The sequence below is a fragment of the Neltuma alba genome, unplaced genomic scaffold, assembly GCF_004799145.2.
Source record: "Neltuma alba isolate B1F8T4 unplaced genomic scaffold, ASM479914v2 tig00004514_pilon, whole genome shotgun sequence".
In the NCBI taxonomy this organism is placed as follows: domain Eukaryota; kingdom Viridiplantae; phylum Streptophyta; class Magnoliopsida; order Fabales; family Fabaceae; genus Neltuma; species Neltuma alba.
In genome coordinates this window covers 45,718-61,167 of record NW_021633741.1, presented here as the reverse complement: position 1 = coordinate 61,167, position 15,450 = coordinate 45,718, and the positions used below count along the sequence as shown (strand labels likewise).

The 15,450-nt window shown below is 39.9% G+C and overlaps 3 protein-coding genes across 5 annotated transcripts; 1 reads left to right on the top strand and 2 right to left on the bottom strand.

Moving 5' to 3' along the window:
• Window positions 1-409: 409 nt before the first annotated feature.
• LOC114745037 (uncharacterized) lies at window positions 410-1,156 on the bottom strand. The gene is made up of 2 exons (XM_028933179.1): window positions 961-1,156; window positions 410-867 (listed from the first exon to the last, which is right to left on the bottom strand). The coding sequence occupies exons 1-2, from the start codon at window positions 1,154-1,156 to the stop codon at window positions 410-412; spliced, it is 654 nt and encodes a 217-aa protein (XP_028789012.1).
• Window positions 1,157-2,487: 1,331 nt separating this feature from the next.
• LOC114745036 (L10-interacting MYB domain-containing protein-like) lies at window positions 2,488-3,212 on the bottom strand. Its single transcript, XM_028933178.1, has 2 exons — window positions 2,792-3,212; window positions 2,488-2,709 (listed from the first exon to the last, which is right to left on the bottom strand). Exons 1-2 carry the CDS (start codon window positions 3,104-3,106, stop codon window positions 2,488-2,490), a joined length of 537 nt encoding a protein of 178 aa, XP_028789011.1. The 5' UTR covers window positions 3,107-3,212.
• A 3,235-nt stretch (window positions 3,213-6,447) lies between these two features.
• Window positions 6,448-15,447, top strand: LOC114745041 (sugar transporter ERD6-like 7). Of its 3 annotated transcripts, XM_028933183.1 has the most exons (18): window positions 6,460-6,799; window positions 6,936-6,998; window positions 7,214-7,303; window positions 7,413-7,472; window positions 7,562-7,627; window positions 7,733-7,798; window positions 7,937-8,012; window positions 8,122-8,186; window positions 8,277-8,369; window positions 8,487-8,567; window positions 8,680-8,764; window positions 8,971-9,014; window positions 9,100-9,162; window positions 14,319-14,378; window positions 14,467-14,520; window positions 14,617-14,676; window positions 14,775-14,889; window positions 15,049-15,447. In XM_028933183.1, the coding sequence occupies exons 1-18, from the start codon at window positions 6,614-6,616 to the stop codon at window positions 15,162-15,164; spliced, it is 1,443 nt and encodes a 480-aa protein (XP_028789016.1). In that variant the 5' UTR covers window positions 6,460-6,613; the 3' UTR covers window positions 15,165-15,447. The 3 variants fall into 3 exon arrangements, 2 of the variants coding, with proteins under 2 accessions (XP_028789016.1, XP_028789017.1); XR_003740160.1 differs by lacking the exon at window positions 15,049-15,447 and having other exon boundaries at window positions 6,448-6,799; window positions 14,492-14,520; window positions 14,775-14,838; XM_028933184.1 differs by lacking the exons at window positions 6,460-6,799; window positions 6,936-6,998 and adding an exon at window positions 7,055-7,069.
• Window positions 15,448-15,450: the final 3 nt, after the last annotated feature.

Below are 15,450 nucleotides of genomic sequence, written 5' to 3'. Positions count from 1 at the left end.
GACTTAAAAGGACATGAATTCTATTAAATAGCACATATCTAATATTAGATATTTAATTATTAAAAGTGAAGAAGTAAGGAAAATAAAAATTATTAAAAGTAAAAAAATTTACTTTAGTATTATAAAGAAATTATATATATAATGTGACTATTTGTCATAAATAAAGTAATGAAAATAAAATTATTAAAAATAAGGAAATTTAATTTATTGTTATAAAGAAATTATATATATAATGTGACTATTTTAAAAGAAGTATTGAAAATTTTTTTATTAAAAATAAAAAAAATTAAGTTATTACTAGAAGGAAATTGAAAAATAATAAAAAACTTAATTAAATATATGTAATGGATAAATATGTAAATTAGAGGTCATACATACGTAGCATTTTTAAACTAAATACATCAAATAACTAATTGGATGCCATGCTCAATACAATTTGGTCTCTGATTGTGTCACGCACATGATTCATTTGTCTTGATCTAGGTAAATTTGAAGAGGATGTCTCACCAGCTTCATCATGATTGTCTTCGTCAATTGTACCTTCAGATTGAGCTTCTATGAAATCTTTATCAGTTTCAGAATTTCTTCGGAGGAAATTATGTATAGCCATTGTAGCACAAACTACTTGGACTTGAGTTTTATACTTGTAACTTGGCATCTTCTCTAAGATGCGAAACTTATTCTTCCACACCCCGAAAGTCCTTTCTATAGTGCACCTCAAACTTGAATGGTAGTAATTGAAGACTTCGTTATAATTTTCAAATCCCGGTTGTCGCCTGAAGTCTGGAAGGTGATAGCGCTCACATCTGTACGGACCAAGATATCCTGGTGGAGTTGGATAGCCAGCATCGACCAAATAATACTTCCCTAATAAATCATGAAATTATGTTGACATTGTGAAATTAATGAAAATATCAAATGAATTTGACATAATTAAAACTGAAGCTACTGAAAATATACCTGGAGGTGGATGAGGGAAATCCAAGGCTGGAGTTGAGACAGCAGTGTTAAACACACGAGCATCATGTGCAGTACCTTCCCATCCCGCTAACACAAAAGTGAAGCACATGTCCCAATCACATACAGCCATGACATTCTGTGTCGGATATCCCTTTCTCCCGATATATTTGTCTTGCTTGAAAGACTCACCACACATCGTACATGAGTGCCATCAATTGCTCCAATTGCATCATTGAAATATGGCGAATATCGTTTATCGTTTTTTATTTTTGGGTGAGTTACAGAAAACGTAGGATCGAGTGGTTTGATGTATTCCCTGGAAAGACTAAGGCAAGCCTGTAATACTCTATGAAAATGCCTGCTTACAGTTTCTCCTGAATGTTGAAACCTTTCTTGAATCATCCTATTACATTGTCCATGACCTACCGTGTTCAAAAACATACCAACAATTTCTTCCACTCCCAGATACTTAGAATTTTTTAAACCATGTTCGACCAGTTTAGAGCATAATCGCATGAACATTTCTTTTTCCATTCGAAACATGTCATAACACCGAATTTCATGATCTCGCAAAATTTCTTGCACCCATAAATTACCTGTTTGCTGACTAGTTCTTCGTGGCTCTTTGCACACATAAGGCATCACATATTGACTCACCAATACAGCTACCTCTTCATATTGTGTTATCTCTTCATCTAGAAGGGAAATCAATTGAGACTGTTCATCTTCCTCCGACTCCTCTTCAGACTGTTCATCTTCCTCCATCCACTCAAACGTAAATTGATTGTTCCAATTTGCCATAGATAATGTCACCTGTGAGTGTGGTTAAATTCAACTGTAAGAATTTTTTTAAACGACAAATAAATATTTTTAGGTATGTGCAAATAAATATTTCTTTCTGTTAAACATGCAAAGACATAAAAATTAGTCTAAAAACATTCATAAGCTGCAATTACCATTATAAATAACACATGTAACTTAAAAACATTCATAGTCAGTTAACAAGTTACATAATTTCATAGTTCCACAAACATTAACTTAAAAACATATAATAACAACTCTGGTCCGAGTTAGACAAAATAAAATCATAACATGCGTCCTAAAATATAGTTCAAGCAGGCGGGGGTTTCAGCCATGATGGTGGATTGTATGCCATATCCTGTAGCCATGCAACCAAGTATTCCGGCTGTCCTTTTAGTGAAACAACCATTTCCCGAACACTCTTGTGCAACAGAAGTCTTAAGCACCGGTTCCGGAAATCAGAGTCACTTGTAATTTCCTCAAGGCAGAGCACTTCGGCCGTAACCTCAGAAATTGATACCTCTTTTATTTTCTTAAGAGTTGCAGCTCTATCCTTAGATGCAGTAGCTATTTCACTAACTGAATCCGCTATTTGTCTTGAGGCCGGAAGTTTTTGCTTTGTTTGCCTGCTAGACCCTTCACCTCTCTTCCTCTTCCCATGGCTTCCTGAACCACTAGGTGCAGTATTTGCTGTTAAGTTTACGCCTGCCATCTCATCCGTAACTCCTACACTAGCACCTCCAAGATCTTCTTCGCTATCCCCCGATCCTTCAAGGAGATCTGTATAACTCTATACACATTCTCTTCATCATCCTCTTGTGTCTGAGGTTGGGTTAAAGACGGTGCCAACATATCCTCTCCAGATGCTATCACACCCTTGAATATCGTGTTTAATTCATAAGCAAACTTTAACCCCTGGTACCTAAACTTTTCATATTGGGGATTCTCCTGCAAGAATACAATCAACAAAAATAAAAAGCCTATAACAAGTAATAACACAGTTTATAACTCAAGATCAACAATTATATACCAGTTTTTTCTTCTCCCACCACTCATTTGTTGCCACCACTGTATTGTTTACAGGGTCCCAACCTACACCAGTCTCTTTGTTTAAATCAACCCATGTCCTCCAATCCTTCCTCAAGCTATCGAGCCTATTTTTCAATTGCTTCTTCTCATAAGATTTTCCTGTTTTTGCATTGAATGCAGAGTGAATGTTGTTCCACCCAGTCTTTGAAAATGATGTTCCTTGACGATTTTTCCGGTAGATTTGCTCCATGCATTCTTTAAGTAACACCTCTGTAGTGCTTGTATCCCATGTTGCCTTACTTTTTTCTTTGTTCATAGTTCTATTAAAAAATGTCAATCAAGAATGCAAAAGGGAGTTACAGTGAACCAGAACACTTTTCTTCCAACAATGCAGAAATATTATGTTTATTTTGTAAATAAATATGACAGGAAATATCTAATATATATAATATGTATAAATTATAATATCACAATCATATATATTTAGGTTTGTAAAACATACTTATCAACAATAACCATTATTGATGAATATATACGCCACTTTTTACAAACACCGAGCTTCAGATTTTCAAACTAAAAAACGTATACTTTTCGGAGCTTGTGGCAAATAATTAACAGCAAAGGGGTAGTCAGTTTGCCAGAACCACAAATCATAAAATAGAAACATAGAACTATAAATAAATAGAAACACAGATCTTCAAATTTTCAAACTAAAATGCGCCTACGAGTCTGACATTGTCACAAATAATTAACAGGAAACACAGATAAAACACAGCCAAAAAACCACATTAATCCATACGTTCAAGTCAGTTCTTCCTACTACACTACTACCAAGTTCGACAGCCAGGCCACACTGATCGAAAGAGCATCAGATTAATAGCAACAATATCATATTAAGGACTCCTATAACAATCGAAGAGCCAAGAACACTCCTATAACAGCCATGCATCCGCCGGCAGCCAAGAACAATCGAAGAGCCAAGAACAATCGAAGACAACCAGATCTGGGACCAAAATTGCGTATCTCTTACCAGGCGTACAAAGGAGACTCTGAGCAGTGTGGATCTGGAGCAGATGCGATCCGGCGGCACCTCAAACGGACGGCGACGCTTGCAACCGAACAGGGGAAGAAGATCAACGGCGACGGTATTTGACGGATCTGAACGAACGACCAAGGTCTAGCCACTCCCACACAACAACCGCAACTGACGAGACGGCGGGACACGGCGGAGACACGGCGGGAGACGGCGACGCTGGAACAACTCAACGAACAGAGGAAAGAACTGATGAGACTGGAAGAACTGAACGACCGACCACACTTGAACCCGAACTGTTGAGACGGCGGGAGACGGCGGACGCACGGCGGGAGACGGCGGGAGACGGCGGGCGCACGGCGAGTTGGCAGCAGACGTCGGGAGGAGTTTTTTTTAAGCTTCAGAGCGTGTTGTGGCTGAGTGCGTGTGTGCGTCTTTTTTTTTGTCTTTGAGCTGAGTGAGGTCAGAGAAAATACATGCAGAGAGGGTCAGTTAGGTAAAACAATTAAACACACTCCAACGGTTTCCTCACCCCAGCTGCACGTCCGAAAAAAAAGCTCAAAATATGAGCTTCTCTCAGAAGCCCATTTAAACCACAAAAGTCAGATTGGGCAATCGGGCATCCAAACACTCAAAAATGTCAGCCACCCCACAAGTCCGTTTGGGACGCACGTTTGGGCCCCCAAACGTGATCCCAAACGGGCCCATAGCTTGCAAAAAGCTCAACCCATCAACTTATCAAAACGCGCGATACAAACTCATTTTTGGTCCTGAAGTGAAATGGTTAAAAAGCCCTCTCAAACTGCCATCAGCTTATCCAAACGAGTTTATTATCAATTTAAAAGGTGTTTGACAATATTGAGAAGTATTTTTTCACAAAACGAGACAAACTCCTCTATATATTTATCTGATAAATCGTAAAAACACTTTTGAAATTATGATTTGATTTCTATTCAAACACTAGTCACTTTGGATCCAACAACCACTCATCCAAATAAACTGAAAAAGGAGAGGTGAAATGACAGATTAAAAAAAATTAAATAAATTATTATCCCCACGATATGTAATTAAAGATGCACTTCAGTCGAACCCTAACGTCTGGGGAAGTGGGAAGATGATGTTGCGGCGTTTCATATCAGTAGCTACCAAGATCACGTATGGTTAGTTCATTGCGCGGATGCAGGAAAGTTTAAGCTGCAATTACCGAAGTCCTCTGGCAGAGATCATCACCTTCTAATGAATTCAAATCTTTTGGTCTTCTCACTTATGGCTCACGTTGTTGTCTAGATCATTTTTTCCCCCTAGAAAATGATATCTTCTAGCTAACTAAGAGTGTGTTTGGGATCACGTTTTGTGATCCAAACGTGATCCCAAACTGACTTTTTCCCAGAAAAACTAGCTTATGGTTATAATTTTTCTTTGGAATCACGATGGAACAAAATGAACTTCATGAAAATAAGTAGCTTTTGGGTGAAGTCATATTTTGTTGTTTGTGGGATGCATCACGGTGGGGTGAGAAAAAATAAGCTTTATGAAAATGGGATACACTCTCTCTTACCTCAAAAGAAATGCCATTTGCATAAAAAATGACCATACTATCCACATTTATTTGTTGCATATAATAAAATTTATATCCTTTTCAGTCATTTTATATCCAAACTTACTTTTTCATTAATCATCCAAACAAGTTTCAGCTTTTCAAACTGACTTTTTTACAAAATCCAATCCAAACATAAATCACATTACACTATTTGACTTTTATACAATTTGACTTTTGTAAAAGTCATTGAAAAAAAAGTTACTTCTTCACCACTAATCTAAACACACCCTAAATAAGCTTTTGATTAAGGGCGGTTTTGGGTTTTCAGTGAAAGCTCTTATCCAGTTGAAGATTTTAAGAGGGAGTGCACAGTACTTTTCTGATTTTATTTATAAGGTATTCTTAATATGTTTTACACAGATAAAAAAAACTTTAAATACCGTTAACTCTTATTAAAAATTTAATAACTTTTCAACTTTATCCATATTTAATATACATTATACCTTATATGATCAAAGTCAATATAATAATAAATAAAAGGTAAAATTGTAAATCCATACAAAAAATTTCTCTTAAAAAAATATCTTCTCTTCCTGTTCTGTAAATAAGATAATAGGAGTAATTCATAATCCAACTATAAAGAAAATTCAAGAAAATGTGTTCGATATACACCGCAGAGAGGAACGACAACGACCGCTCTGTCGTTTACCGGGCGGGAGATGCGTCTGGGCAAGATGGATGAATTGTAAGTGAACATGATTCCAGATTGATGAATAGATGACCCTCTGACGCGACCAGAGACAAAAATCGTAATTGTTTTGACTGGAATCTATAAAACCCGGGATAAATCATCCCCGGTTTTCCCCCTTCTTACTTTATCTGGAATAAATATCAATGGAAAGTACCCGATGGCAAATTGATTGATCGTAATAGAGTCAGAGCCGTGTAATTAGTATGTTAATATGTGAATAGTTAAGATTGAAAACGACCGTTTTCGTTCTTAATTAATATGGGAACCATTCTCATTGATTGGATCTTTTTAATGTCCATGTCAATTTTATCGCGAGAGTCCAGTTTAGATTTTTAACTTTATATAACTTTATACAGGGCTGTGTCATGAAAAAGAATTGCCTCTGCTTCCACAGCCGCAAGCTTCATTGAACGGAAGTCTATCTTTTTAGTTCTGCCGCTTTTTGCCATTTATCCCATCGCAGGGATCAGCCACCTACATATTACATACTCAAGCTGAGATGGGAATCAGGGAGGACATCGAGGGTGGGGTGCAGCAGAAAATTACAGATCCACTGATCAGGGAATCGAAGGCCGTGGCTGCTGAAGAGAGGAGCGATACTGCGCTTACAAGCACTGGGCAGCCATGGATGGTGTACTTGGGTACCGTTGTCGCAGTCTGTGGATCCTACGAATTTGGAGCTTGTGTAACTGCTTACTGCTTAGTGCTTACCATTCAACTGAGTTCTCCCCACAAATACAGAAGAAAAATATTTAAACAGAAATTGAGTACTAATTTTTGGCACGTATTGCACTGATATATCATTGTTTGTATGTTTGCAGGCCGGTTATTCATCGCCTGTTCAAGATGAGATCATAGAGGATCTCAATCTGTCTTTGGCAGAGGTAAGCCGCCATTAAGTTGAGGGTGAGGATGAGCAGAGAGAAACTGCAAGCTTTGTCTGAATTGGAACAATGTCACTTACACTAAAGTTTTGAAGCGAGGCTAAATTCTTTAGTTGCTACCCCATAATAAGTTGCTCGTCACCACCAGTTCAGTGCCTGCGATTCCAGTGCTGGAGGTGTTCTAACTCTGCTTTTCGGGCATTGATTGGTTGCAGTATTCACTGTTCGGATCCATCTTGACTTTCGGCGCCATGATTGGTGCAGTTACTAGTGGGCCCATTGCTGATTTTATTGGACGTAAAGGGGTGAGTGCATTGATACTTCTCAGAGTTAATTGCTGCTGTAATTACATTTAGTTGCATTTATCTGGAACCCTATGAAACGAGATTAAAGTAAAACGTTGAATATATGCAGGCAATGAGAACGTCGAGTGCATTCTGTATTGCGGGGTGGCTTGCTATTTACTTCTCTGAGGTTCTTAGGGCCGATACTCTTTATTCTTTCACCTGAAATAATTCTCTAATTTATGGCGTAATACCTCCTGTCTCTCTTCCTCAACATAGGGGACATGGCCACTGGACATCGGGAGGCTGGCAACAGGATATGGAATGGGAGTATTTTCCTATGTGGTATATTTCAGTTTTATTTAATGAAACAAATCAGAGAATGTCGTAAGACTACGAAGCCTATACTTTTGTCTCTAAAAGACTAACCAGGTCATTGATGACAATAAGGTACCAGTCTTCATAGCAGAAATTGCTCCGAAAGAACTCCGAGGAAGGCTTACTACTCTAAATCAGGTAGTTTTTTTTTTTGAAAAGGGGGACATCATAGTAACTTCCTGGATCATGGGAACCATATCAACAGTTCAAATATCTGAAGTAGCTAAAAAAAGCAGTATTTAACACGAAAAATCTTGTATTTCTTTGTTGCTGCAGTTCATGATTGTCACAGCGGTCTCTGTGTCGTTTATTATTGGAACAGTAATTTCATGGAGGGCTTTGGCATTAACTGGTGAAATTTCTGCTCAGTCTTACAACGAGAAAAATGGAAAAGAAACTATACTTGCAAAGTTGAATTTCCAACTAAATGACCCAAGGACTCACTAGGGAAGTGACTGCAGGCCTTATTCCCTGTGCTATACTGCTTTTTGGTCTCTTCTTTATTCCGGAGTCTCCCAGATGGCTGGTAAGAAAGGGATTTATTGATCCATGATAGTAGAACCAGGTCTCATTTACACAGATCCATAACATAGAATATACAAAATGATGATTGCAGGCCAGGAAAGGAAGAGAAAATGATTTTGTGTCCGCGCTGAAAAAATTTCGTGGCAAGGATGCTGACATATCTGAAGAGGCAGAAGAAATTCAGGTTTCGATATCCTAATATGATATTGTGTGATTGTGTTGTTAATCAAAATGTCAAAGACACGAGGCATTTTAAAAAATAGCGTGATTAAGCGGTCGTCTATGTCTCCGGAATTCACAGGATTACATAACAACTCTAGATCGACTCCCAAAACCCAGGCTGCTGGAATTGTTTCAGAGTAGATACTTGCGTTCGGTCACTGTAATTATGTCTTTCCTTAATCTAATTTATGATCATAAATGTGGAATACTGCTGTCATATAATTTCACTTTCCTAGAAAGTGAACAAAAATTACTTCATAACTAATGACCAGATAGGAATCGGTCTAATGGTCTGCCAACAATTCGGGGGAATCAATGGAGTTTGCTTTTATGTCAGCCGTATTTTTGAATTGGCAGGTATGGTTTGGTTTGCTGTAATTGTTCTTCTGCATCCTGTGTCTCTTTCTCCCCACAACATATTCTTCGGCATACAATTAACCTAAGTTTCCCGCACTCATCACCCTCTGCTGTGAAAACATGTCAGATAACCGATGCTTCATGCAAATTCATATTTTAATTTTGTTTCGGTTTTCATATCTGTGGATCATGCAATTATGTGGCAGGATTTTCTTCTAGCATTGGGTCTATAATATATGCTGTTCTTCAGGTTATAATTCTAACTTCACTAATTTGGACGATCTTTTATGATTATGTTTCCTGTACACAAATTCATTCAAAGTTTTGTTTTGCAGATTGTGGTCACTGGCATCGGGGCAGCCTTGATAGATAAGACTGGAAGGAAGCCCTTGTTACTGGTAAATTCCACTGTGTAGGGAATAGAATAATATGGAGAATAATTCTCTTGTATTTCATTGATCAGAATATACACATATATATACAAGTGAGAGGAGCCTCTGCATTAATGGCTCATTATGATAATATCATATTCTATCAAATCCTAATCATAATTACATAATATTTACATATCAAATCATATCATATCTCTACACTCCCCCTCAAGTTGGAGCATAAATGTTAAGCGTGCCCAACTTGTCACACAGATAGTCAACACGAGTCCCATTTAGAGCTTTAGTTAGAAGGTCGCCTAATTGATCACTAGAACGCACATATCCAGTGGAGATGAAGTTCTCCTTAAGCTTGTCTCTGATAAAATGACAATCAATCTCAATATGTTTGGTACGTTCATGGAACACAGAATTGGAGGCTATATGTAGGGCAGCCTTATTGTCACACCACAACTTTGCTGGCAAAGTGGTTTTGAGGCCAACTTCCTTTAATAGCTGATATATCCAGATTATCTCACATACAGACTGTGCCATAGCTCGGTATTCTGCCTCTGCGCTCGATCTGGACACCACATTTTGTTTCTTGCTTTTCCAGGACACCAGATTCCCGCCCACAAAGACACAGTATCCTGTAGTAGACCGTCTCGTGGCCTTTGATCCACCATGATCCGCATCACAGAAGCACTCAATGTCTGTATGGCCATGATTTTTGTATAATATCCCACGACTGGACATCCCTTCAAATAATGTAACACGTGCTCCAAGGCTTCCCACTGTCTGACAGTCGGGGATGCCATGAACTGGCTTAGTACACTGACTGGATAAGTAATATCCGGACGAGTTACAGTGAGATAGTTTAACTTGCCAATCATTCTCCTGTACCTCTCAGGATTCTCAAATGGTTTGCTCTTCTGAGCCTCAAGCATCCGTTTCTCATCATCAAGAGAATCATCGAGTGGTATGCTCCCATCAGCGTCAAGGAGTGGGTTGTGAACCATAGGAAACTTAGTCGGTGCTGCTCCCAACTTTCCAGTTTCCTTCAGGAGGTCAAGAACATATTTGCGCTGTGTCAGTAATATGCCCTTCTTGCTTCTCATAACTTCAATACCTTAGAAAGTATGTCAGAGAGCCCAGATCCTTCGTCTGAAAGTGGGAATTAAGAAAGGACTTGAGGGACGAGATGCCCGAACCATTACTGCCTGTGATCACAATGTCATCTACATATACCACCAAGAGAATCATGCCAGCCGCTGTTCTTTGATAAAATACAGAATGATCGCACTTGCTTTGGCTCATGCCAAATTTCTGTACGACAGTACTGAACCGGTCAAACCATGCACGAGGGCTTTGCTTCAAACCATACAAGGACCTCTTAAGGCGACATACTTTCCCATGCTCCCCCTGAGCAACGAACCCAGGTGGTTGCTCCATATAGACCTCTTCATGAAGATCACCATGTAAGAATGCATTTTTAATGTCTAATTGATGTAGATCCCAATCATAAGTAGCAGCCAGAGAGATGAACAGACGGACAGATGAGAGCTTAGCAACAGGAGAAAAGGTTTCGGAATAGTCAATGCCATAGGTTTGTGCATAACCTTTAGCCACAAGGCGAGCCTTAAGGCGGTCAAGTGTGCCGTCAGCCTTAGTTTTCGGAGTGAACACCCATTTACATCCAATGGCCTTTTTACCCGCCGGTAAATCGACCAGGGTCCATGTACCAGCCCGATCAAGGGCCGCCATCTCCTCTTCCATTGCAGCACGCCAACCTGAGTGGGCCAAGGCTTCACGAATAGTTCTGGGCACAGAGATAGTATCTAGGGAGGCAACAAAGGAACTGGACACAGGAGACAAGCGGTCATATGAAACAAAGGACGAAATAGGATGGGCACAAGTACGTTTACCTTTGCGAAGGGCAATGGGTAGATCAAGAGAGGCATCCGGGTCTGGAACAGGAGGTGTCTCAGGATTAGGGTCAGAACGAGGTTCAGTGTTGCTCAACTCAGGATCTGAGGGCGAGCGGACCAGGGAGGAATAGAAGCTGGCGTGGCGGTAGTAATCTCCTTTGACCGTCGTGTATACACACGATCAAATGGTTGAACGAGTGCGGGAGCGGGTGCTTGCGACGACAGTGATGGTGAGGTGACAGAGTATATTAGAAGGTCATCCTCCTCCGCAGGTGGAGCAGGTGGGGAAGAATGCGAGAAATATGGTGTGGACTCCTGAAAGGTGACATCTGCAGATACTAAATAACGATTGAGAGTAGGTGAGAAACAACGATAACCTTTTTGGACCCGAGAGTATCCAAGGAAGACACATTTAAGCGACTTGGGGTCTAACTTTGAAATAGATGGACGTACATCCCGCACAAAACAGACACACCCAAATATCTTAGGAGCAATAGGGAACAAAGGCTTAGAAGAAAGAGGGTAGAAAAAGGAGAGTTACCATCAAGAACAGAGGAAGGCATTCGATTAATAAGGAAGCAGGCAGTGGAGACCGCGTCAGCCCAAAATGGTTTAGGAACCTGCATTTGAAACAAAAGTGCACGGGCCATCTCAAGTAGGTGGCGATTTTTTCTTTCTGCAACACCATTTTGAGCCGGTGTATCGACACAAGACGACTGATGAAGTATACCATTTTGAAGCATGTAAGATTGGAACGAAGCAGAGAGATATTCTTTAGCATTATCACTTCGTAAGGTGCGAATAGAAACATTAAATTGAGTTTTAATCTCAGCACAAAAGGCACAAAAATGGGAAAACAATTCAGAACGATGTTTCATTAAATATAACCAAGTTGTCCGGGAATAATCATCAACAAATGTAACAAAGTATTTAAACCCTGCTTTGGACTCTACAGGACAAGGACCCCAAACATCAGAATGGACTAACTCAAAAGGGGATGAAACCCGTTTATTGACACGAGACACTAAAGGAAGACGATGATGCTTGGCAAACTGACATGACTCACAATCTAAAGACGACAAATGCTGAAATTGAGGATAAACTTTCTTAAGAGAAGATAGAGACAAATGACCCAATCGACAATGAACTTCAAAGGGAGAATGACTGCTAGCGCAAGCTACCGCATGAGACACCCGATCATCCAGTATATAGTGCCCGCCAGATTCATAACCTCTACCAATAATCCGCCTCGTCAAAAGATCCTGTATCAAGCAATGAGAAGGAAAAAGTGAGACCCAACAGTTTAGTTGACGGGTGAGTTTACTGGGAGATAGGAGATTAAAAGCAAGTTTAGGAACATTTAGCACAGATGACAAACGGATAGAGGGTGTGGGATTAACAGTGCCAAAACCGAGAACTTGAGACTGGGAACCATCAGCGATGGAAACACTTGACGGATTGGCAAAAGCATTATAAGAGGAGAAGAGATGGCTGTTACCTGTCATATGATCAGTAGCCCCGGAATCTATGATCCACTTTGAGGAAGAAGAAGCAAGGGCAGTAGCATTATTACCTGTTGTAGCTGCGGCACTCACAGACGGTGTAGTAGATTTTAACTGGGCATACTCAGCAGCAGAAATCGTGACTGTGTCACTGGCTTGTGTAGCCACGTGGGCACTGGCTTGTGTAGCCACGTGGGCAAAGTTATTCCGTTGCTGTTTATTCTGAAGTTTTCGACATGTGCGTTTTGTATGCCCCGGTTCTTTGCAGTAATAACACACTACCCCACTGGAGTCAGAAGGGGCTCCCCCTTGCTTCGAACCACCACGGGTAGGCCCCCCGCGGTTATCAATGGGACTACGAGTCTCATAGGTGCCCTTACTGAGCAAGGCACTTGTAGGAATACTAGCAGCTGGTGGCAAGAGATTCTCAGCTCTCATTACTCTGGAAAACACATCTTGAAGGTCAGAAATTTCAGATCCGGATAAGATTTGAGACCGAACTGTGTCGTACTCAGGTGGGAGACCAGTAAGAAAGCTCATAATAGCCATTTGCTCCCGTTGCTTATGCTGAACCTTCAAATCAGCAGTAAGAGGCATTAACACATTCAGTTCTTCATACATCCTTTTAAAGTCCATAAAGTAGGCTTTGAGAGGACGATCCTGTTTTTCAGAACGATAGAAAGCTTTGCAGACCTCGTAAACACGAGAGATATTTCCTTTTCCTGAATACAAAAAATCTAAATAATCCATTAGTTCCTTAACCAATTCACAGTGATTAATAGAGGGAATAATCTCACTGTCAATGGAATTACGGATCTGGAAAAATAGCCGTGCATCATCCCGCAACCAGGTCTTTTTGGAATCAGTTGTTGGAGGATCATCAGCAGATGGTCTTCCTTCTCAATGCTCCGCAGATAGAGGCGAATGGTTTTACTCCAATCCAAATAATTTACCCAAGTCAACTTGTGATCAGTAATTTTAGTAATAGTTGGGACAAGCTCCGAGACAGATTTAATTTCCGCCATAGATGAAGTGCAATAACCAAAGGGAATGCGAAAGAGTGTTACATAGGAACACAAAGCACGATACCTGGATTACCTAATGAATACCCAAGCAGTGAAAAGGCCAACAGCTACACAGGGAGCTGCAAACAGAACTGAATTGCACAAACAGCGTGCCAAAGATGCGCCAGAAACGAAACAGAACGCCAGAAAGTAATAACCGTACGGTATGTACGGACACTGTACGGACGCCGAGTGAACAGTGCAAAGCCCCGGAAAAGTCGATGAACAGTGCAGAGCGTACTGACTGTACGGACGCCGAGTGAACAGTGCAGAACGCCGGAAAAGTCGATGAACAGTGCAGAGCGTACGGACTGCACGGACGCCGAGTGAACAGTGCAAAGGAAGCGTCGGGAAGAGGGTCACGAGCTCACACAGTAATTTTGGTACTGTAGCAACCGAAAATTAACACCCAGAAAGAAAATTCCCACGCTCTGATACCATGTAGGGAATAGAATAATATGGAGAATAATTCTCTTGTATTTCATTGATCAGAATATACACATATATATACAAGTGAGAGGAGCCTCTGCATTAATGGCTCATTATGATAATATCATATCCTATCAAATCCTAATCATAATTACATAATATTTACATATCAAATCATATCATATCTCTACACACTGCATAATATTTCACCTTTAAATTGCTTGTTTCTCATCAATGTCGTTCTTAATTTGTGGTTTATTTAGGTTTCTGGATCAGGACTGGTCGCAGGTTGTATAATCACTGCAATGGCATTCTATTTTAAGGTAGATTCTTAACTGAGAAGAGAGAGACCTGACAGCTTTGAGTTTCAAGTCCTGATTTTTATGTGAGAGATATGATTGCATGACTCAGGTTCATGATGTGTTCCTTGACACAGTCCCGGCACTTGCTGTGACGGGCATACTGGTTTGATCATCTACTCTTCCTTTAATTACACAATTTACTCCATTGCACATAATGTGATACTTAACTCTTTTTGACGAAACCATTACATTATTACAGGTTTATATAGCATCATTTTCTGTGGGAATGGGAGCAATTCCTTGGGTTATAATGTCAGAGGTAGGCATCTATTTTTCTTGTTCATGTTTTTTGGTGACAAGTAATTTCTTGACAAAGAGAGACCAGAATGATAACTAAAAATTGCTTTTCTGTTGCAGATATTTCCTATTAACATCAAAGGGCAGGCGGGAAGCCTAGCAACATTAACGAACTGGTTTGGTGCATGGTTATGTTCTTACAGTTTCAACTTTCTGATGAGTTGGAGCTCCTATGGTACACACTAGTTATACTTTTCATATTCATATGTCATTTAGAGGATTAATGATTAGCATCATTATATGATAAAAGTTTCCTAGTCGAGCTTATAAAAAAGTAGAGGACTACCGGTTTTATATAGAGCTGTAAAATTCACAAGTGTGCATGGCATTCCAGGTACCTTTGTCCTCTATGCGGCAATCAATGCACTGGCTGTGTTGTTTATAGTTGTAGTAGTGCCCGAAACTAAAGGGAAAAGCCTGGAACAATTACAAGCAGCCATCAACAACTAGGTAAGTTTCTTGCAGTCAAAGGTATCAGCGGAACGAGACACTTTATCTGACGGAGTTGAAGAAAGAATGGGAATTCCTATTATGTGTCTGCCTCTATATTCACATAACCAACCCCCCCCCGGGGGGCCAAAAAAAAAAAACATATGGTGGTGTCAAAAAGCTAAGGCTTTTTAAGATTTTATGTAAGTTTTATTTAGACACCGGGGAGCTCCAAGACGATCATATTTGATAATTTAAAGAACTGGCTCAAGGAGAACGTTAAGCAACCTCATGCAAGTACACATAT

Bases quoted from the DNA above. Each gene is read 5' to 3' on its own strand.
- LOC114745036 (XM_028933178.1), bottom strand. From the start codon at position 3,106: ATGAACAAAGAAAAAAGTAAGGCAACATGGGATACAAGCACTACAGAG. The intron at 2,710-2,791 runs GTATATAATTGT...GTATTCTTGCAG, and splicing joins GGTGGGAGAAGAAAAAACTG to GAGAATCCCCAATATGAAAA.
- LOC114745041 (XM_028933183.1), top strand. From the start codon at position 6,614: ATGGGAATCAGGGAGGACATCGAGGGTGGGGTGCAGCAGAAAATTACA. The intron at 7,799-7,936 runs GTAGTTTTTTTT...TTGTTGCTGCAG, and splicing joins GGCTTACTACTCTAAATCAG to TTCATGATTGTCACAGCGGT. The intron at 8,187-8,276 runs GTAAGAAAGGGA...TGATGATTGCAG, and splicing joins CGGAGTCTCCCAGATGGCTG to GCCAGGAAAGGAAGAGAAAA.
- LOC114745037 (XM_028933179.1), bottom strand. From the start codon at position 1,156: ATGTGTGGTGAGTCTTTCAAGCAAGACAAATATATCGGGAGAAAGGGA. The intron at 868-960 runs GTATATTTTCAG...ATGATTTATTAG, and splicing joins TTTCCCTCATCCACCTCCAG to GGAAGTATTATTTGGTCGAT.